Below are 21,089 nucleotides of genomic sequence, written 5' to 3'. Positions count from 1 at the left end.
AATTTTCTATTCCTTTATAATCTATAATTATAATTATATATTTCTTTAGAATTAAAAATTATAATTATATTTTCTTTATAATTTATAATTATAATTAAATATTTCTCTATAATTTATAATTATAATTACAAATTTCTTTATAATTTATAATTATAATTATATATTTCTCTATAATTTATAATTATAATTACAAATTTCTTCATAATTTATAATTATAATTATACATTTCTCTATAATTTATAATTATAATTACATATTTCTTTATTATTTACCATTATGATTATACAACTCATTATAATTTATAATTATAATCATTTATTTAAATTATATTTAATTATATTTTCTAATTCTAATTATATATTATTGTTATAATTGTCTATTACTCTTATAATTATATTCTACGCTTTAATTCTACAATTACAATATACTTTCTTATTTGTATATAATTACAGTATGTTTCTGCATTGTTATAATTATAGTGAGTAACTTGTTATTATCATATTTATTGTATGAATTATTTTTATTCTAATTGTTGCTCAGCTATTATTAAGTTTACATATAAGTTTTACAAGTACTTTCACGAATTACTACAATTCTTTATACAAATTACATGTATTTTATATGTAAATATATTAAAATTTCCCAACATACATACATTCAACTTTTATAAAAGTCTATTTCATTTATTTATCGATAAACTAAGCCAATGTAAATATTTATTTATTAATTTATATTATGAATTTTTTATATATTAAATAAAATTTTATATCAAATTTATATATAAATTTATACTTATATAATTTATTGTATATTTACTAAATTTATATAATTATATTATTTTTATACATATTATATATAAATTATAATAATAATTATATTATTGGTAACAGTCATGCTAATTATTTTTGTACTACTAGTATTATTGTTATTAGTTATTATAATAATCAATTATATTACTATTTTTGTATATTTAGAATAAAAATAATAATTTGTTTCAGTTTTAATAATTTTTCAATAATTTTTTTATTTTATTTATTTAATAGTCACAGGTAAGAAAAAAAATAATAACAAAAAAGAATATCAACTAAATCTCGTTTGGCGCTTTAAAAGTTAAAGTTCAGTAAAAGTCAATGTCAATAATATAATAATTACAATGATTTTATTAACAGTAATAACAAAAATAATGAAAATTATGAAAATAAATGTAATATAAATAATAAGAATAAATAATTATTATTATTGTAATTATAATAAATATAATAAACTTAAAAAAGTATTATAATTATAATAATAATTATAGTACTAGTAATAATAATAAATTTATTATTATTATTATTATTATTATTATTATTATTATTATTATTATTATTATTATTATTATAATTGTTGTAATAATAATAATAATAATAATAATAATAATACTAATAATAATAAAAATAGTGATAGTAATAATAATAACAATAATAATAATAATAATAAAAATAGTAATAGTAATAATAATAACAACAATAATAATAATTATTATTATGATTATTATTGTAATTATAATACTAAAAATAATAATAATAATAATAATAATAATAATCTTAATTATTAACTATTATAGAAATAAAGATTAGTAAATTAATCAGTAGAATTATTTTTACTTCTACTATTTATAAAATTATTGCCAGTACAATAGGTTAAAAAGTGAATTAATAATATTGTTAGTATTGCGATTATTATTAGCATTATAGTTAGCATTGTTGTATTTGTATTGTTACTGTATAATAATTATTAAACGATTACTCTTATTGCTATTGTTAAATGCTAATTGAAATTCTTAATTTATTGTCTCGATTTGTCTTTTATAGATTATTTATTCGCATTGATAATTAGTGTTAATTAATTTAAAAGAAATATTATAATTATTTCGTAAACTAAATATTATACTAGAAAATATTTATTATCCATTTTAATGTTATGCGAGAAAGCAGAGAAAAAAAAAGAAGTGAAATACCGTCGGCAAAATTTCGCATCTCTCCTGTATATATGTATGCTTTATCTTAAAAAAAAATTTAAATAAAATTCTCTAAAGAATTTGTATTGAAATGTGCTGTTTTGTTTTTGCGAAACAACAATTAGGAAGTTGAAGAATGTTTCACATAATTCTCAAATAGTGGAAAGAAATTGTGTAATTTATTCGTTGAAGTTTCATGGACCGACGACATTTGCCGTCGGACGGATGATAAATAGAAGAGATGTCTGCTTATTTCTTGAGATGGAGAAAAAGATGTTTTATCTTAAATTAACTTTAATTATTTTCGAATTTTTCCATTTTATTCATTTCGTTTAGTTGAAAACTAAACAAATGTTTTTTTGATTGCGAAAATATTTGTCTTAGTTATTGTGAGAGAATGTTATTGTAAGAATGAATAAAAATAATTTCTGTACTGAATGATGAAAGAATTTGTATCTTTTGGTCACTTTTTGTTGTTTGAAAATTGCGTCAATTTTAAAGAAGAAATTCGATAATATTAATAATTTTTTATTATTTTCTCTATGAAGAAGAATTCAAGAATTTGAGTTCAATAAATAAATTATCTATGAAGATATTTCGATAAAGTGTACATTATGTCAAAATAATATTTTTAGCACAGCCTTGTATTATCATTAAAGCATATAATTCAAAGAAACTTTTGTATATTTTGAATACTTTCCAAAATATTCCGCAAAAACCAAGAGACCAATATATTGTATTACTGCCAGGTTTAAAATTATTTCTAAAATCTTGAAACGATTTTTGAAATTTGCTCCAAATTTGATAATTTACATCAAATACTAATGAATATAAATTGAAAAACCAATAATTTCGTCAATTAATGATTAAAATGCAATAAATCCCCCCCCTACCCTGAGAAAACAATTTTACTTCACAAATCCCCCTCTTCAGTATTTTTTGAAATATAATTATTTTTTTACATCCAAGATAATAGTTTTCTAAGATTAAATAATAATGTTGAAGGAGGGGGGTTTTTTTTTCTTTAAGATGAAAGCTAAAAACATTTTATAGTCTCAGATAGTAAGTCCAAGATGGAATGGTTTACTGCCGTTAGAGAACTCAAACTCAAGAGTTTCGTTGGAAACATAAAAACATTGTGGTTGTTGCTCCGCCATGGAAGCTTCGCAAATGCGTCATTCACGTCTGGCACAATCATATTTCTGACATTCAATATTTTTACCCAACAAATGAATTTCCATTTACTTCTAATACGAAATAAAAGATTTAATAATTGAAATTCAGAAGTAATTTCTAATTGTACCGGAGCTTTTCTGCAGATATCAAATTGAGACTTCCTTTTTTGTCTCAATTTGATATCTGCAGAAAAACTGTGATCATAATTTTATTTTTGGGTCTATAGTCTCTTAAATCTCTAAAAAGAATCATCACAATGATGAATTGGGTATAGTCTCTAAAATCTGTAAAAAGAATCATCACAATGATGAATTGGGTATAGTCTCTAAAATCTCTAAAAAGAATCATCAAAATAATGAATTGTCAAAATGATGATAGAGAATTTGAGGAGGGGGATTTGAAAGGTTTGAACAGTGATTGTGGTAGACGGAATGTAGACATTTGAATGTTTAGATACTAGGGGTGCGAATGTCCTCACATGGCACATGAACTTGTTGTTTTGTAGCATTGTATTTGTATTTTGATTTTGGAGCAAGAGCAGAAGGAGAAATTGAGGCAATATTGGTAGTTTAGAAGAATGGAGGAATTGTTATTGATAAGAAACAACAAGAACAGTTGTAATTTTAAAGAAACATTGAGAAATTTGGGTATTAGCTCGCTACAAGATAACTACATGCTAGTTACAAGCCAACTTCAAGCTAGTTACAAGCCAACTTCAAGCTAGTTACAAGCTAACTTCAAGCTAGTTACAAGCCAACTTCAAGATAATTACAAGCCAACTTCAAGTTAGTTACAAGTTAGCCATAAGCTAACGACAAGCCAACTAGAAGTTAGCTACTATCCGAAAGTTACAAGGATGCAAAGGATACATTTCACGACAACAAACTGGACCTCGAAGATGTTATTCCTTTTCTACTGATACACTAATTTTTAGAGTAACAAATTAAACAGTAAATTAAACACCCAAATACTATTTTGAATCTTCCAAGACTATATTAGATTCGGTATGCAATACACATCCATCTTAATTTTAACTTTCCTAACAACACTACGGATATTTTGTTATCCTTTAGCATTTTGGGGTGCTATCCGAAGATTTTTGGTATCAGGATACTTTCAAACTGCGATCATCTTTGGTCCGTATCCTAATCACCAATAATCGTCGGACTTCAGGACATTTAGAGTATCCTAATGCTATTAGGTTTAGCATCAAACTTTGGAACATCTTTTAGTTACAAATTACAATTAGTCTTTTAACAGTAATAGGCTAATTAGAAAGGCTTTTAATAGTTTTACATATACATTCAGAATATTATTTGGTGTTTTGGTCTCTAACTTCATTTCCATCTTGTACTTTTATACTTTATGTATTCTTTATTGTATTTAAATTTGTGTTTTGTATTTAAGTTTTGGTACAATTTAATAGTGTCAAATTACAACCAATAGTAAAAATGTGGATCAAATGTTGATCTTTTGGCATTAACTTGATCCACTTTGGTATGAATTTGATAGTATCAAGAAAACAGTGTAAGTTTGAGTAGGTTTTAGTAAATGTTTAGATACAAATAAGGATTAGCGGAATGTCAAAGTCTATTGGATTTTTACATTGAGCTTTAATGGGAAAATCGGTACGATTTTCCCAGTGAAGCTCGATGTAAAAATCCAGTCGACATTGTCATCAAATTAAGGGTAAAAAAATGGAGAAAAAGAAGCATGCGAGTGTTAGAATATGCATAAAGAAACTCACCGGTGATGGACATCCATGGATAACGGGGTATCTCGGGAATTCCTGGTTGTCCGGTGGTGGGTTGTTGACAGGAGGCTAGAGGATCGACAACAGCTGAAGCAGCGGCCGCTTGATGATAGAATTGTGCAGCGGCCGCCATGGATGCTGAGGCTGCTGAAACGGCCGATGACGCCGATGCTGAAGAAACAAGTCCTCCGGGGGTGGCTCCATTCTGATGATGATGACCCAATGTGTAATTAACCATGGGATCGTTGGCGGAGGGTGCAACATTGCCGGTAAGACTCGCGGTGTACCTGCAGGATTTGTCGCCAGTGGTGGCAGCGTCGACGGCCGCTGCAGCCGCTAATGCAGCGCTCGACGCTGCCGATGAGCCAAAACCTGGGACCATGCCCGATGTGGCCCCAAATGCCGCGGCCGCAACCGCCTGTTGTTGTTGATGATGATGATGGGCCGCAGCCGCTGATACGTAGGGGTACATACTGGAGGTGGCGCGCGCCGCCGGTGAGGTGGAGGCCGAACTTCCTGAGTGCTGGGGACTCGAGCCCGTCGGACTCGGGGAATTGTGTTGAGCGTAATTAACAGCCGCTGCCGCAACAGCCGCCGCTGACAAACTCGACTCTAAACTTGAAACTGGACTTGAGGAACAGGCCTGAACTGAGCTGGGATTCGCGCTTGAGAACAATTGTTGATGATGAAATTGTTGATGATACTTTGGTAGCATACTATCGATTATGAATTTCGAACTCATATCGCCGCCGCCAGCGCGCGTCCCTCCGTGGACAGTCAACACCCGCACTGGTCACAACAGTCCACCAACTGTAACACCATATTGGTCCCGCACATCATGCACCTTTTTTCCCGAGTATTAAGAAAGAAAGAGTGTGAGAGAGAGAGAGCGCACCTTCCGCACGGACCACGAGGCGATTTCGTATTCCGCTTTTCCACGCTCTACGCACTTCCTCCTCCTCCCCTTCCCACCTCCTCGCCCCTCTTTTCTTCACCGACTTTTATCGGTGCTTTACCCTCACTTTTATTGCCACTTACGCAACTCGCACACCACACCACGATAACGAGGGAGGCGAAAAAATTTTTCCTATTCCAAAAATAAAGGATTAAGGTTGCAATTTTTTTTGGGTTTTATATCTCTTTGAATAGTGCGCGACGGGGCCCCGACAGCTGATCCGCTGCCCCAGAAAATTGGGCTGCCCACGAGACCAGGAGGAGCGTGGCCTGTCAGGTGTTAGAAGCTGTTTCTTGCGTACTTCTCGGATAGTCGACGAATCCTTTATGGGCCATGCATGAGGGTACTATAGCCCCCTATCCCGAACGCCGCGTACTACACACCACAGCCAGCTAAATGTAACCCCTTACAATAATGGCGCCGCTTGTCTCTCGACTCCCTCTCCTGAATCCGACACAGCTGGTAAACAGAACCGGCCAATCAAGAGACGGCCTCACTCACCCACAGCCAATCCCGTACAGGCTAGGCGCGCCAAGATGAATGGGTCTATCGCTTTCCCTCTTTCCCTACGAATTCCATCTCACTCCCAACGTCTCTCGCTCTCTCTCAGTTTCTCAATACTCTCTCACTTTTCTTCCCAATCTTCTCTCTTCTTCCCTCCTTCATTCTCTCTCCTTCTCGTTCCTATCTCACTTTTTCGTCTGCTATCTCTCTTTTCCATTCGGCTCACTCTTTCTCTCTTATGCTCTGAGATATTCTCTCTCTTTCTTCTTCTCTCAAGATATTCTCTCTGCTTCTCTCAAGATATTTTCTCTTTTTCTATCAAGATATTCTCTCTCTTTTTCACTCTCAAGATATTCTCTCTCTCTCTCTCTCTCTCTCCCTCGTGATATTCTCACTCTATCCTACAGAATATCTCCGATTCTTTCTGCAAATATACCTCTCTCTTTTCTCTTTCTTCGATTTTGCAACTCTCTCGTTCTAATCATCATCTTTCTCTTTCTTCAATCACCCATCTCTTCTTCTTCTTCTTCTATTTCTACTTCTCCTTCTTCTCTCTCTTTACTTCTTTTTCTATTTCTTCAATCTTTTAACTCTCTTCTTCTATCTCTCATTTATTTTTTCTCTCACTTCTATTTATCTTTCTGTTTCCTTTTTCCTCCCCAAGTACTTATTATATTTCTCTCTCACATTCTTCAGTTGTGTATTATGCTCATCTAGTTTTTCGCAAGTATCTGTTATGGGTACTTTTATTATTTTGTCATCTTTGTTTGGGTTTTTCTCTCTACCTTTTGCTTCCTTTTTTATATCCGAATGTTTTTTTGTTTACATTTTTGTTTTGCATCTCCTTTTTTTTGGCAAGGTATTCATTGTCCTGGCCAGGTCCTGGCGTCAAGTTGTTTAAAAAAAGGGAGTAAAATTTCTGATCTACTCTGTTTATTTTTTTATTGCATCTTCTTTTACGCTTTTAGTGAAGATATTTGTTGTCCTGGCCGGGTCCTGGGACTAACTTGGTTGTGAAGGGAATGGGGTTAAAAAGTCCTAATCTACACTGTATATTTTTGGTAGAAATTCGTTATCTTGGCGTTAACCTGGTTAAAAAAGGGGTCAGAGGCTAAAAAGTCTCGTTTTCTTTCTTTTTTTACCCTTCTAGGGCAAAAAGTCCTGGCGGTACCAGGGTTAAAAAAAGGGACAAGAACTAAAAAGTCCAATCCTGGTCCTGTCGAGGCAAGGCTCTAAAATTCTCATTTGTCAGTCAATTTTCTCCTTTGCTCCATAGCTCTTTCATCTATCATCCCTCTTAGCTTTCTCTCTCTTTCTTTCTCTCTCTCTCTCTCTCTGTGTCTCTCTCTGGTATTTTCTATCCTCATGATCTCTCTCCCACACTCGCGCTTATTCTCATCACGAAATTCTCCTGTCCGGAGCGTCACGCTCACCAACATTACCTTCTAATTTCTTGCATTCATAATCCCTAATTTCCGTATCATCTTCATGGAAAATTTCACCGGATCTTCACTCAAAATGATTTTAAACTCTCACAAAAACGTATTTATCGAAAAATTTCCCTCAAATCCGAAATTCTGCAATTAAATTTCCGTTTGCTCGCTATAAAAGAATTTATATCCTCTCAAGTTCATGAACATCTCCTACAAATAAAAGCAGAGCATCATCGGATGTCATAAATCATCTCTCAGTTTCTCTCTCTTTTTCTCTCTTGTTATTATTGGACGCTATAAAATTAATCAGAACAACTCTTACGACAAAAGGAGAGACACTTGAATTCTTAACTTTTTTCTTTTAAAGTATATGAAAAAAACCGGCTTTTAATTCTGGATTCGGGTGTTGTATTTATATATTCACAATGACTAGCCGCGAGCCAAACTGGAAAAAAGTCGTAAATGTTTTTTATGGCCTATGTTTGTATGATATAAAAGTCAGAAACGAACTTATTATCATCATCATCATCATTTCGTTAATTCTAGTATCGAACAAAAAAATGAATTAAATGATTCACGTCTTTTTTTTTTTTTTTTTAAATGTCGAATGTCATAGTAAAATGATTCGTGAGCCTTGAATTTATCACGAATTCGTCAAATTCTTCTTTGAGAGAAAAAGGAAAAGAGAGAAAGAGAAGATTGTTTAGGAGAAAGAGAGAGAGAGAGAGAATTGACGATTGGCAAATTTTTATGAGACGAGAAACTTTTCTGTGTGAATGCTTCTGCCGACGGGAAGATCATGACATCGTAAAAGAACCTACTCGCGTGTCTTTTAGGTCCTACCATGGAGGCTGTTGCCAATACATGTATATATACTCTTTCATGCTTTCTCCTCTCTTTCTCACTTTTCCGAATCCCCCCTCTCTCTTTTTTTTCTTTCCTGACACTATTCCGCAAATCGGAAATTACACCTTTTTTTAATTTTATCCGAATAATTTCCGTAAATTGGAAATTACAATTCTTTTTTTAATTTCTATTCTTTTCTAAAAATCTGTTTATCAGTTTTTCAATTTTCATTGAGAAAATTTTGGAGGAAGAATATTTATCTCCTTTTAGGACCCTTGAGGATCAATTTCACAATAGTTGCGCTGCTTTTCTTGTTTTCTATATTTGAAATTTTCTTGTTTCGACACTTTAAAATCGAGGGAGACTTTGAAACTTTTGGTCGCTTTTATATAAATAGCCATCATCCTCTTCGCATGTGTGCTCAGAATTCAATTGCTTTTACTCTCCCAACTCTCCTTTGTATTCTTTGACATTATTTTGAAATTCTCGACAATCTTTTTTAACTTTTGTTATTATTCTCAGACCGAATTTTCCCCTTAAGATTCAAATCACGACTGCGGGCACTTCAAAAATGTTTTTAGTTTCGAAAAAGAGGCAGTAAATTTAGATTATCTTTTATTTATATAATAAATATAGCGTATTGTGAAAAAATTCGTGAGTGACGTGGAGCGCATGCGCCTTGGGAGCAATGAGTGCGAGAAGGAAGTATCGAAACTTCTCTCTCGCTCTCCTTACTCTCCTCCCACTCCCACGCATGCGCGAACATTTCTATCCTAACAGAAAAAGAATAAAAATATTGCACGTTAAACCTAAAAAGCGATGTTATTTTTTCCCATTCAAATTTTTTTCTAATAATTAATAAATAAAAGAAAAAAACTGTCTCAAAAAGAAGAATTTATTTTTAAAGTCGAATTTATTTTTTTCAAGGGAAAGTCTAAATGGAAATAAAAAGAAGAGTTCTTATATTCCTATATATAAAAGAAAAATACATTTGCGTTCATTCATTGAATGAAATTAGTTCTAAAACATAACGCCAAAGTTGAGGAAATAGAAAAGCAATATAATAAAATTCATTTCTTTTGCAATTGCGCAATGAGACTATTTTCTACGGATTCATTCGAGTGGTGAGGCCATTAAACGAATACCATTTTAACGTTCAGTTACAGGCGAATAAATATTAGAAACGAGAAATCATGGGAATGTTTTCTAGCCAATTGGCTTCCGTCCATTTCTCCCCCCCCACCTTCTTTTCTTTTGCCGTTAATTTATTTACAACATCTCTGTCTTTTTCTTTTTTTTTTTTGAAATTACCACTCGATCTTTAATGAATCACTAACGAGGAATATATTTTGCGATGCGTATCATAACTGATTTTCATCAAAGTGATACATTCACGTTCCAAACAAGATATGCAATTGCGATAATATCAAATAGGACAGAAAATTATATGAGCTAGAGAAAGAAAAATTGTTTAAACAGTAAATAATATTTTTTATGAACGTAAATTCCGTTTTCGAAAAAATATTATTTTTAACACAAGTGCATTTCTTTTTCTTCTTTCTTTGTTCGAAATTTTTGTTCGAAATGCTATGAGAGCGCCCCCCCCCATAACATAAATATTAATACCCCCACTATTTTTAAGGGGGGGTATTATTTCTACACTGAATAATAATTTTGGAAATTAGTGTTTAAGGAAATAAATTAAATTAATGTTTAAGGATTTAAATTAATTAAATTATTGTTTAAGGATCCCCCCCCCCTCCCAACTAATAAGTTGGAGGTCTTTGAACACTAATTTCCAGATTATTCCTAAACTGTCAATTTTTTTGTTTGTTTACATTTTTTTTTTTTTTGTCATAGTAAATTATAAGAGTCTATTCTATTGCGTCTCGTAATCGCGACAATTTACAAGATGATTTCTTTTCCCAGTCTAATTGAATGCGAGACAATGTTATTTTTTGTACTTTGCATAATTACGTGATTCAGCAGTGCGTTTAAAGTGTTCTTTAATTACGTTAATAAATCCAAGTACTCACCCGCTTTTGGACGTCCTCGTTTCCTGAAACAAATGACAAATTATTCAGATTTTATTTTTGCTCGCACACGATGAAGGCATTGTGCTTGGTAAATTTTCCCATTGTAAAGTATTTCTTTTTTAAAAGCCGCTATAATTTATAATATTTAATGTGCAGATAAATTATAAGAAGAGTAGGAATTACTTGCAAAAACTTGAGAATAGAGAAAAAATCAGAAAAAGTAGAATTAGTCAGGGAAATTAGGGAAAAGTCAGGGATTTTTATTAAAGGTACTGGAAAGAATTAAAATTTTTAAATTCATAAGAAAATTTTGAGTTTTGGTGTCTTTTTTGTTTCCCTCATAAACTATGAAATTACCACGAATACTTTTAAGAAAACCTTGAATTTTTTCTATTTCTAACAATAATTTCTTTTTAAATAAACTAAATTTAAATTAATTAATTAAGTAATAATTAAAATTATTACTTACAAATATTATTCGAAGAATAATTTTACTTAAATATTTTTAAATTAATTGAATTTTAGATTTGCTTTTACAATTTCCATAAATAGATAAACTTCAAAAGTTATAATTTGAATTTTTGTAAAATTTCAATTTTAATTCAATTATTTTCAAAAAATTTTAATAAAATTCTCGTCAAAATTTCAATTATTTTCTAAAATTTCCCTCAATTCAATGATTTTTAATATCTACTATTTCAATAAAATTTTCCAGAAGAAAATTAAAAAAAATTTCAATAAAATTCTAAACAAATATTCGATTATTTTCATAAATAATAAAAATTTTATAGGAATTCAATTAATTTATAAATTTTTTCTAAATTGCTTCGCAATAATTCAATTATTTTCCTAAACATTTTTTCACAATAACATTTTTACAAGGATTCCATTATTTTTATAAAAAATAAAATTCATTTGAGGAGTTGAATTATTTTCAATTTTTCATAAATAAAATAATACTCACCGCAGAATTTCAATTATTTTTAGTACAATTTTAATTAAATTCCTCGAGAAATTCAAAAATTTTATTAAAATTCGTCAAAACAATTCAATTGTTTAAAAATTGTTCATACAATTCTTTATGAGAATTCAATTTTAAGAAACATTAAATTATTTGATAAAAATATTGAAATTTGAAGAAGTTACAAATGATTGCAGAAATTCAATTATTTTCAAAAGTAACAAAATTTTTCTCAAAAATTCAATTACAATCAAATTTTTTTTTTAAATTATTGTAAAAATTTAAATTATCTTTATAAATAATAAAATTCTCCGAAATTCAATTATTTTTAAACATTTTAATAAAATTTTCCAAAAGAATTCAATTATTTAAAAAGAATTTTAATAAAATTCTACGCAAACATTTAATTATTTTCATAAATAATAAGAATAATAACACTGGAAATAAATTATTGAAAATTTTTTATTTTCTTCACAGTAATTATATTATTTTTAAAAATAATAAAAATTTTTACAGGGTTTCAATCACAGAAAAAAGTGAGTGTTATTTTAACACTGAATTCGGTGTTAAAAGTATCTGCATCAAACTTTAGCTCGGAAGTGTTATTTTAACACTGAAAATAAGGTAAATTTTCTATTATAGAAAATTTATCCTCACTAAAATTACCCTACCAAAATTTACCCGCATCAAAAACAACACTCGCTTTTCTCTGTGATTATTTCTCGAAAAATGAAATTATTCTCAAAAATTTTATTAAAATTCGTCGAAAGAATTCAATTTTCTTGATAAATATTAAAATTCTTTCTAGCATGAATTCAATTATTTTAGAAAATAATAAAATTCTGCAGAGAAATTCAATTATTTTCAAAAATTGTTTGAAATTTCTCGTCAAGATTTCAATTTTATTTTTATAAATAACAAAATTCTTCGCCAAAATTCAATTATTTTCAAAAATGTTTCCTAATTCAATGATTTGAAAATCAACTTTCTATACTACTTTAAGAAATTTTTCAAAAAGAATTCAATTATTAAAAAAATGTTGGTAAAATTCTAAACAATTCAATTATTTTTATAAATAATAGAAATTTCATAGGAATTCAATTAGTTAAGAAAGTATTGACATAAATTTTTTCGAGAAAAAATGAATTCTTCAAAAAATTTTTTATAAAATCTTCGCAATATAATTAAATTATTTCTATAAATAGAATAAATTTTTTTTAGATATTCACTTATTTTCAGAAATAATAAAATTCTTGGCAGAAATTCAACTATTTTTAGAGAAATGTAATTATTCTTAAAAATTTTATATTAAATTACGTCCAAAAAATTCAATTATTTAAAATGTTGATAAAATTCTTTATGAGAATTGAATTTTAAGAAACATTTAATTCTATTATTCAATATTTTATTTATATTTAAAAAGTTGATAAAATTCTTTATGAGAATTCAATTTTAAGAAACATTGAATAATTCTACTATTCAATATTTTATTTATTTTTGTATTTAAATAATTGAATTCTCGTAGAATTTTCTAATTAAAATTGATTTAAAAATGAATTTTAGTTAAATTTAAGAGAATTGAAATTAAAATCTTTGAAAATTTGAAATTTTCATACTATTACATAAGTTGTAACTAACAATTATGTAGAATTAATTTTGTTGAAAAAGTTTCATTGAATTTTGGTTTGAAACTATTTGAAGTTTTTATTTTCTAAAAATATATTTAATTGAAGAATTTCCGAATAATCGAAATTTCGTAAAATTGAATAGTAGGCAAATAGATTTGAAAATAGAAAATTTTTTTCTGGAAATCAGGGAAAAGTCAGGAAAAATCAAAATTAAATTTTCGAGGCAACCCTGCAAGTTCACATCCACAAGATAGGGGTTGATTTTCCTATCAACGTCAGAACGTCTCATTTTAACCACACTTTTTTTTTATTTTCGTTTTTTTTATAGAAAGTACCTGCTGTTTTCGATGAGGGTTTGGAACATTAAATCTAATCGTCAATACATTTTTCACTTGGGGTTAAAGAAAAAAGTAACTCTGGCTACGCCCTTTTCAATTTTGTCTAATTTTCAAACCACTACATCTGTCGAGCAATAGAAATGAAATTCGATTTTTGAATCATAAAAATATTTTCCCTACATTGTTTACTTTTTTTTGCTTCGCTCACAAGATGCTTTGCCTAGAGTTGCGCCCATAAAAAAAATGCTTCGTGCTAATGAAATATTGTCGAAATATGAAAGAGACGTCTTGAGGAGGTAATTTAAAAGTTTGTGACTCAATTATAAGAAGAAAAATGAAAAAATAAAAAAAGAAAAATGGAGAATATTTAATGAAACATATCGTAATAAATAAATGTATGAAATTAATATAAACTGAAAATAATTTATATTTTAATTTATAATATATTGAATATAAATTGATTTATTTAATAAAAAATGTTAATTAAATTTAGGTTCGTTATGACTACGGATTGATGCGAGATGGTATTTGTAAATAAAGAAATTAATTAATTAAATAGAGTGAAAATTAACAGGTGGTGAATATATTAATGTCTGCAATGTATTTTAATTTTATCTTCTGTAGGAGTAAAAAAATTCCTTTTGATTTAAAATTCACTTGTAATTGAAACGAGTTACGAATGTTTCGGCATTACTTTAATGTAAGATCGAGTTACAAATATATATATATATATATATAACTATACATTTATTCGATAAAGAAGAACGGTCGAAGTGTTTATATTGAGAGCTTTTATTAGCCACACATGATGAGTTGCGGTGCAAATTGCAATTTATACGTGACTGGAAGTCGATAGATCCTTTTGCCGAAGAGTATTTTATTCCTCTCACGATAATCACTTTCATGATCCATCACTTTGAAAATACCTACCGCAGACAAATTGTGCGCATCAAGGAATACAATTGTTCCTAGAAAGGTGTCTATGCAAAAATTGCTTATTTCACTTTTTCCCTCGTTAAAAATAATCATTCAATTTTTTCCCTTTCATTAAAAATTTAACCGTAAAATTCAAGAAAATTTCCATTATTCACTTATTTTTATTTAGGTACTTTTAGTTTTCATTTATTTTTTTTTATTTATTTTAAGTTTGCTATTATTTTTATTTATATTTTAAATATTTATGTATTTGATTTTGATTGTATATTTACAATTGATGAGTGAAGACGCTAGGCGCATGCGCAAGAGTCGCGACGTTAGTGAGTGCGAGAAGGAAGTAATGCGACTTCTCTGTCGCTCTCATTGCCCCCACTCCTGCGCTCGAGCTTCTTCCTACCAATTAATCATTGAATTCAGTTAAAAGTCAAATTATTAGCTACTTTTCTTCGAGGAATGTCAAAATTATATTTATTTACAATGTAAAAAGGCTTATAAACAATTAAAATTACCGTGTTTGATAATTATTATTTTATTCTTAGAATTAATCCTAAAAATTAAAATTAAAAAAAATAAATGCTTACAAACAATTAAAAATACCGTGTTTCGGTAATTATTATTTTATTATTAGAATTAACAAAAGTAAAAATTAAAATATTGAAAAAAAATTACACTTTGAGAGAAGAAGGAAAATAAACAATGTTGCAAAAAAAAAAAAAGAAATAAAAATAACTTTGAGAGAAGAAAGAAATGTATTTAAAATATTTGCTGCTGTAAACAAAATTGGAGATTTGTTATGAGAATCAGGACTAGTGCACAACATAGTCATTTGTGTTATATTTTTGTACAATTTTTATGGTAGGACAGGGTCAAAGATTATTAGGGTCAGTATTTTTATGGATCTACAGAGTCAATTTTTTAGGACTTAACGATTTAATGGTACTGACACTGGCGACGGGATGTTTTACAATGTTTCTCTCATTTGTATAATATAAGCAGGTAGTGAAAATTTTTTTTTTACGCTCAACTAACATTTTTTTTTTACTTAACCATTTATTACGAATTAACCATTTGTACAAAAATTTTTTGTAATTTAATTTTTGTTAATTTTTTTTTCGAGTAAATTAACAATTTAATTAAAAAGTAAATTAACAAATTAATAATAATAAACAATTAATAAATAAATAATAAATAAATAATAAATAAATAATAAATAAATAATAAATAAATAATAAATAAATAATATATAAATAACTTATTATTATTTTTATTATTTATTGAGCTACTTATCATTTTTTCTTAATTATTATTCTTTATATTGTCTTTATTTACTTTTTATTTATGACTAATAAAAAATGTACGAAAAAAAATTACATTCTCTTAAAAAATTGTTGATTCTAAAATTTTTCTACTTTAGCAGAATTATTTTATAGTTCAAGTTATAGTTGAAAAATTAAAATGTATTTAATATTTTTTTTCTTTGTTTCTTTTTTAATTTACAAATAAATAAAAATTAAATTTCTTTTTCCTGATGAAATTAAAAAAGAATTTTTTTTTTTTTTGCCGAAAATATTCGATTTGACTCCTCATAATGTGCTAAGTTTAAGAACCCATTAAGCCTCGTGATGATTGCAACCGCGATTTTCGCTCATGGGTCCTCGGCAATTCCGCGAATACTCGTTAAATGCCAAAAAAGAGCCGCGAGGCCAAACTAAATTCTCCTTATGAGGAAAAACAGTAGCAACTTTCGTCAACTCAATAAAATTTTTTATTACTCCCAAGTTGTCCTGTTAGTTTAACGACATGACTGGGTTCTTAATATGAATTCTCACACGTCAATCATTAATAGAAAAACAAAGTCAGAAAGAAAAGGTATTCTTTTTTGTCTTTTTTTTCCATCAGGTAGATATTTTTATAATTCTGAAAAAAATTTAAATAGTTTTTTAAATTGTATTATTTTCGGTATTTCGAAAAATGGATTATTATTTTTAACACTTTGTAAATTAATTATTTTTCATTTCCTATTTTCTCCCTTTTTCTTTCATTTCATACTTTTTTCCTTTTTTTCGATCAAATTTTGTTGTTGTTGTTATTTTTGAGAGAAATTAAGTTTTGTAAATTATATAATTTTCAGTATTTTGCAAATTTTATTATTATTTTTAACATTTTTGTAAATTAATTAATTTTCATTTTCTATTTTTTCATTTTTTTTATCAACAAAATTTTTTAACTCAAAGAAATTAATATTTTTGAAAATTGTATTATGTTTAGTCTTTTGAATGATTGAATGATTTCAATGATTTGCAATTTGTATTATTATTCTTAACCTTTTTGTAAATTAATCATTTTTCATTTCATAATTTTTTCACTTTTTTTTTTCCAACCATATTTTTTTTTTATCAATAACATTTTTTATCTCAAAGAAATTAATATTTTTTTGAAAATTATATTATTTTTAGTCTTTTGCAAATTGTATTATTATTTTTAAAATTTTTGTAAATTAACAATTTTTCAGTTTTTAATTTTCCCATCTTCTTTTTTTCCCATCAAATATTTGAAATTTTTTATTCGTTCAATGAAATTCTTTATTTTAAAGAAATTATTATTTTTTTCAATTGTATTATTTTTAGTAATTCGCAAATTGTATTATTATTTTTAACATTTTTGTAAATTAATTATTTTTTATTCCATAATTTTTTCATTCAATTATATTTTTTTTATCACTGAAATTTTTTATCTCAAAGAAATTAATATTGTTGGAAATTATATTATTTTTAGTCTTTTGCAATTTGAACTATTTTTTTATAATATTTTTGCAAATTAACCGTTTTTTATTTCATAATTTTTAAATTTTCTTTTGTTTCGAGCAAATATTTGAAATTTTTTTATTTGTTCAATGAAATTTTTTATCTCAACGAAATTATTATTCTTGTAAATTATATTATATTTAGTTTGTTGCAAATTATATTATTATTTTTAACATTTTTGTAAATTAACAATTTTTCATTTTATAATTTTTTCATTTTCTTTTTTTCCCATTAAATATTTGAAATTTTTTATTCGATCAATGAAATTTTTATCTCAAAGAAATGAATATTTCTGGAAATTGTATTATTTCTAGTAATTCGCAAATTGTATTATTATTTTTAAAATTTTTGTTAATTAACAATTTTTCATTTTATAATTTTTCCATTTTATTTTTTTTCAACAAATATTTGCAATTTTTTCATTCGTTCAATGACATTTTTAAAGAAAAATCTTAAAGAAATTAATATTTTTGGAAATTGTATTATTTTTAGTAATTCGTAAATTTTATTATTTTTAACATTTTTGTAAATTAATTATTTTTCATTCCAAAATTTTTTCATTCAATTATATTTTTTTTATCACTGAAATGTTTTATTTCAAAGAAATTAATATTTTTGGAAATTATATTATTTTTTGGTCTTTGGCAATTTGTATTATTATGTTTTAAATATTTTTGTAAATCAACCGCTTATTTCATTTCATGATTTTTCAATTTTCTTTTATTTCGAGCAAATATTTGAAATTTTTTCCTTCGTTCAATGAAATTTTTTATCTCAAAGAAATTATTATTTTTGTAAATTATATTATTTTTAGTATTTTGCAAATTGTATTATTCTATTTAACATTTTTGTAAATTATTTCTTTTTTCTATATTTCTTTTTGTTGTTGTAAATTAATAATTTTTTGTAAATGAATAATTTTTTATAAATTAATAATTTTTTTAAATGAATAATTTTTTATAAATTAATAATTTTTTTGAATAAATAATTTTTTATAAATTTTATTATTATTTGTAACATTTTGCAAATACAATACGCACTATTTTCAATATTTAGCGAAATATTTGTAAATTGTATTATTAAAGTCAATAATTTGCAAATCATTTCATTTATTTTTAACAGTTTGTCAGCAGAATTTATTTTTTATGGGTGGAATAAAAATGAGTGTATTTAGTGGAGACATTTTTAAGTAGTAGCGAAGAGTCATAAACATAAGGACAACAATTGTAGAGAGAAAAAGAGAGAGACAGAGAGAGAGAGATGACTGTAAAAAAGCGGCTGAACAAACAAAGTGGAAGAACTTAAAAAGTCAAGAAGAGATATTTCAGTTGTTATGGAGAACAGAAAAAAAATGGTTTCATTGGGGTCCAAAAAGTTTTGAACTCCGGACATACCTAGGCAGGTATAATAATGGTGTCGGGAAAAATTACCAGTAGATCGATCAGCACTGGTCAGCCAACCAGTGTTACGAATGGAAAAGAAAAAATGGGCGGTGGTTGCTTCTTTAAATTTGCAACATTTCTCGATTATCACTATATATAGGGGGATGCTGGGAATATTTTAAGCAAAGAGACACAAATTCTAATAAATACATACTAAAACTAAAAAAAAAATTTTTTTAAACATTTATTTAAAAATTTTTTTTTTAGTTTCCATCATCTTTCAAATAGTGAAAAAATTTTGTTTACAAACAAAATTTTTTTCGATTTATCGAAATTTATTGAAATGAATATTGATAACGAAAAATTATGTCTAATTTTTCGTTATCAATATTCATTTCAATAAATTTTGTATATACCTATACATTTTTCTATATTGCGAAAAAAAAGAGAAAAACAGCTTTCTTTTTGTTTCACAAAATTTGATATTGATGGGCTTTATCTCCCTCGTATGTATCCACTCGAATGCACATTTATCGAGATGTTTTCTTCCACTAGTTTTCCCTCTGCACTGAAACATTCTTTTTCAAAACAAGCATATTGCCGCATCAATTTCAATTCTTTTTCCCCTTTATATAAGAATAAAAGACTCAATTTTTAAACAAGAAATTTCCTTTAAATGTTGAAAAGAAAAAAATCGTCCTAAAGAAGATTTTTCTGACTAAAATATTCAAAGAGAATTTCTGAATAATTTCATTGAATATTTTTAATTATATATACAGATTTGTCACAGGTCAGGGAAATTAGGGAATTCAGGAAAAACTCAAGGAAAATTTAGAAAATTTTATCAAGACTAGTGGAAAACTATTAGATTTCTAAGAATTTATAAAAAAAAAGTTCTAATTTTTCTTGTTATAATTTTACTTAATAATTCAGAGAATAATTGAATTTTATAAAAAGTATTAAAAAATTGTAATCTAATGAATTTCAATTCAAATTTATTCATTCAAATTTAATAAGTTCAAATATTTTAAATATAATTTTTTTTTAAAATCCAAATAGGAATTAAATTATTTTTAATACAATTTATTTTAATTAAATTTTACGAAAAAATATAAGAATTCAATTATTTTCATAAATAGAAATAAAATTCTTTGTAAAATTCAATTATTTTAATAAATAACCAATATTCATCGCAAGAATTCAATTATCTTTATAAATAAAAATGTCTTAACTTCTCCAACAAAATTCATTTATATGCGAAAATTTTAATACATTTTTTCACAAAAATTGAACGTAAGTTTATAAATAACACAATTTTTCCTGGGAATTCAATTATTTTCGATACAATTTTAATAAATTTTTTCGAGAAGATTTAATTATTTTTAAAAATTAGAACAAAATTTTTCCTGGGAATTTAATTATTTTCAATACAATTTGAATAAATTTTTTTGAGAAGATTTAATTATTTTTAAAAATTGTAATAAAATTCTTTGCAAAATTCAATTATTTTCATAAATAATCAATATTTATACCAAGAATTCAATTATCTTTATAAATAAAAATACCTAAAACACTTGGACAAAATTTAATATAAATTCAAAAATTTTAATAGGTACAATTTTTCATAAAAACTGAACGAACGTTTATAAATACAACAAAATTCTTCCTGGGAATTCAATTATTTTCAATACAATTTTAATAACATTTTTCGGGAAGATTAAATTATTTTTAAAAATTGTCATGGGATTTTTCGAAAGAATTCAATTATTTGATAAAATTCATTCCAAAAATTTATTTATTTTCAAGACTTTTTTAGTAAAATTCTTTGCAAAATTCAATTATTTTAATAAATAACCAATATTCATCTCAAGAATTCAATTATCCATACAAATAAAAATATCTCAAAATGCTTAAACAAAATTTATTTATATTAAAAAATTTGACAATTTTAAGAAACATTTTTCGGGAAAATTCAATTATTTTTAAAAATTGTAATTAAATTTTTCGAAAGAATCCAATTCTTTCCAATTATTTGTTAAAATTCTTTATAAGAATTCAATTGTTTACAATTATTTGTTAAAATTCTTTATAAGAATTCAATTGTTTACAATTATTTGTTAAAATTCTTTATAAGAATTTAATGATTTTCAATTATTTGTTAAAACTTAAAATTCTTTATAAGAATTTAATAATTTCCAATAAAATTTAAATTGAATTCCTTGAAATAATTTAATTATTTTCAACAATTATTACGCAATTCTTCGCAGAATGCCAATTATTTTCAAAAATTTTAATAAAATATAATTATTTTAAAAAATAACAAAATTCTTTACAAAAA

General features: G+C 26.5%; 2 protein-coding genes across 4 annotated transcripts in view; both read right to left on the bottom strand.

Moving 5' to 3' along the window:
* The window catches only part of LOC122511436 (homeobox protein abdominal-A homolog), a 68,783-nt gene extending 61,918 nt beyond the window's left edge, over positions 1-6,865 (bottom strand). The window contains exon 1 of one of the 2 annotated variants that reach the window (XM_043626649.1): positions 4,923-6,865. In XM_043626649.1, the coding sequence (XP_043482584.1) occupies positions 4,923-5,670 (748 nt within the window). In that variant the 5' untranslated portion in view covers positions 5,671-6,865. The remainder of the gene's footprint in view (positions 1-4,922) is intronic. The other variant, XM_043626650.1, reaches the window with a different exon arrangement.
* LOC122511435 (venom metalloproteinase 2-like) overlaps positions 1-21,089 on the bottom strand; it is a 162,261-nt gene that overhangs the window by 137,037 nt on the left and 4,135 nt on the right. For both annotated transcript variants that reach the window (XM_043626647.1, XM_043626646.1), the window contains one exon: positions 10,703-10,725. The gene's annotated coding sequence lies outside the window, so the exon portion shown is untranslated. The remainder of the gene's footprint in view (positions 1-10,702; positions 10,726-21,089) is intronic.

This window comes from Leptopilina heterotoma, unplaced genomic scaffold, assembly GCF_015476425.1.
Source record: "Leptopilina heterotoma isolate Lh14 unplaced genomic scaffold, ASM1547642v1 Lhet_82, whole genome shotgun sequence".
NCBI lineage: Eukaryota > Metazoa > Arthropoda > Insecta > Hymenoptera > Figitidae > Leptopilina > Leptopilina heterotoma.
Note: the sequence above shows the minus strand (reverse complement) of the source record. Positions and strands in the feature narration are given on the sequence as shown.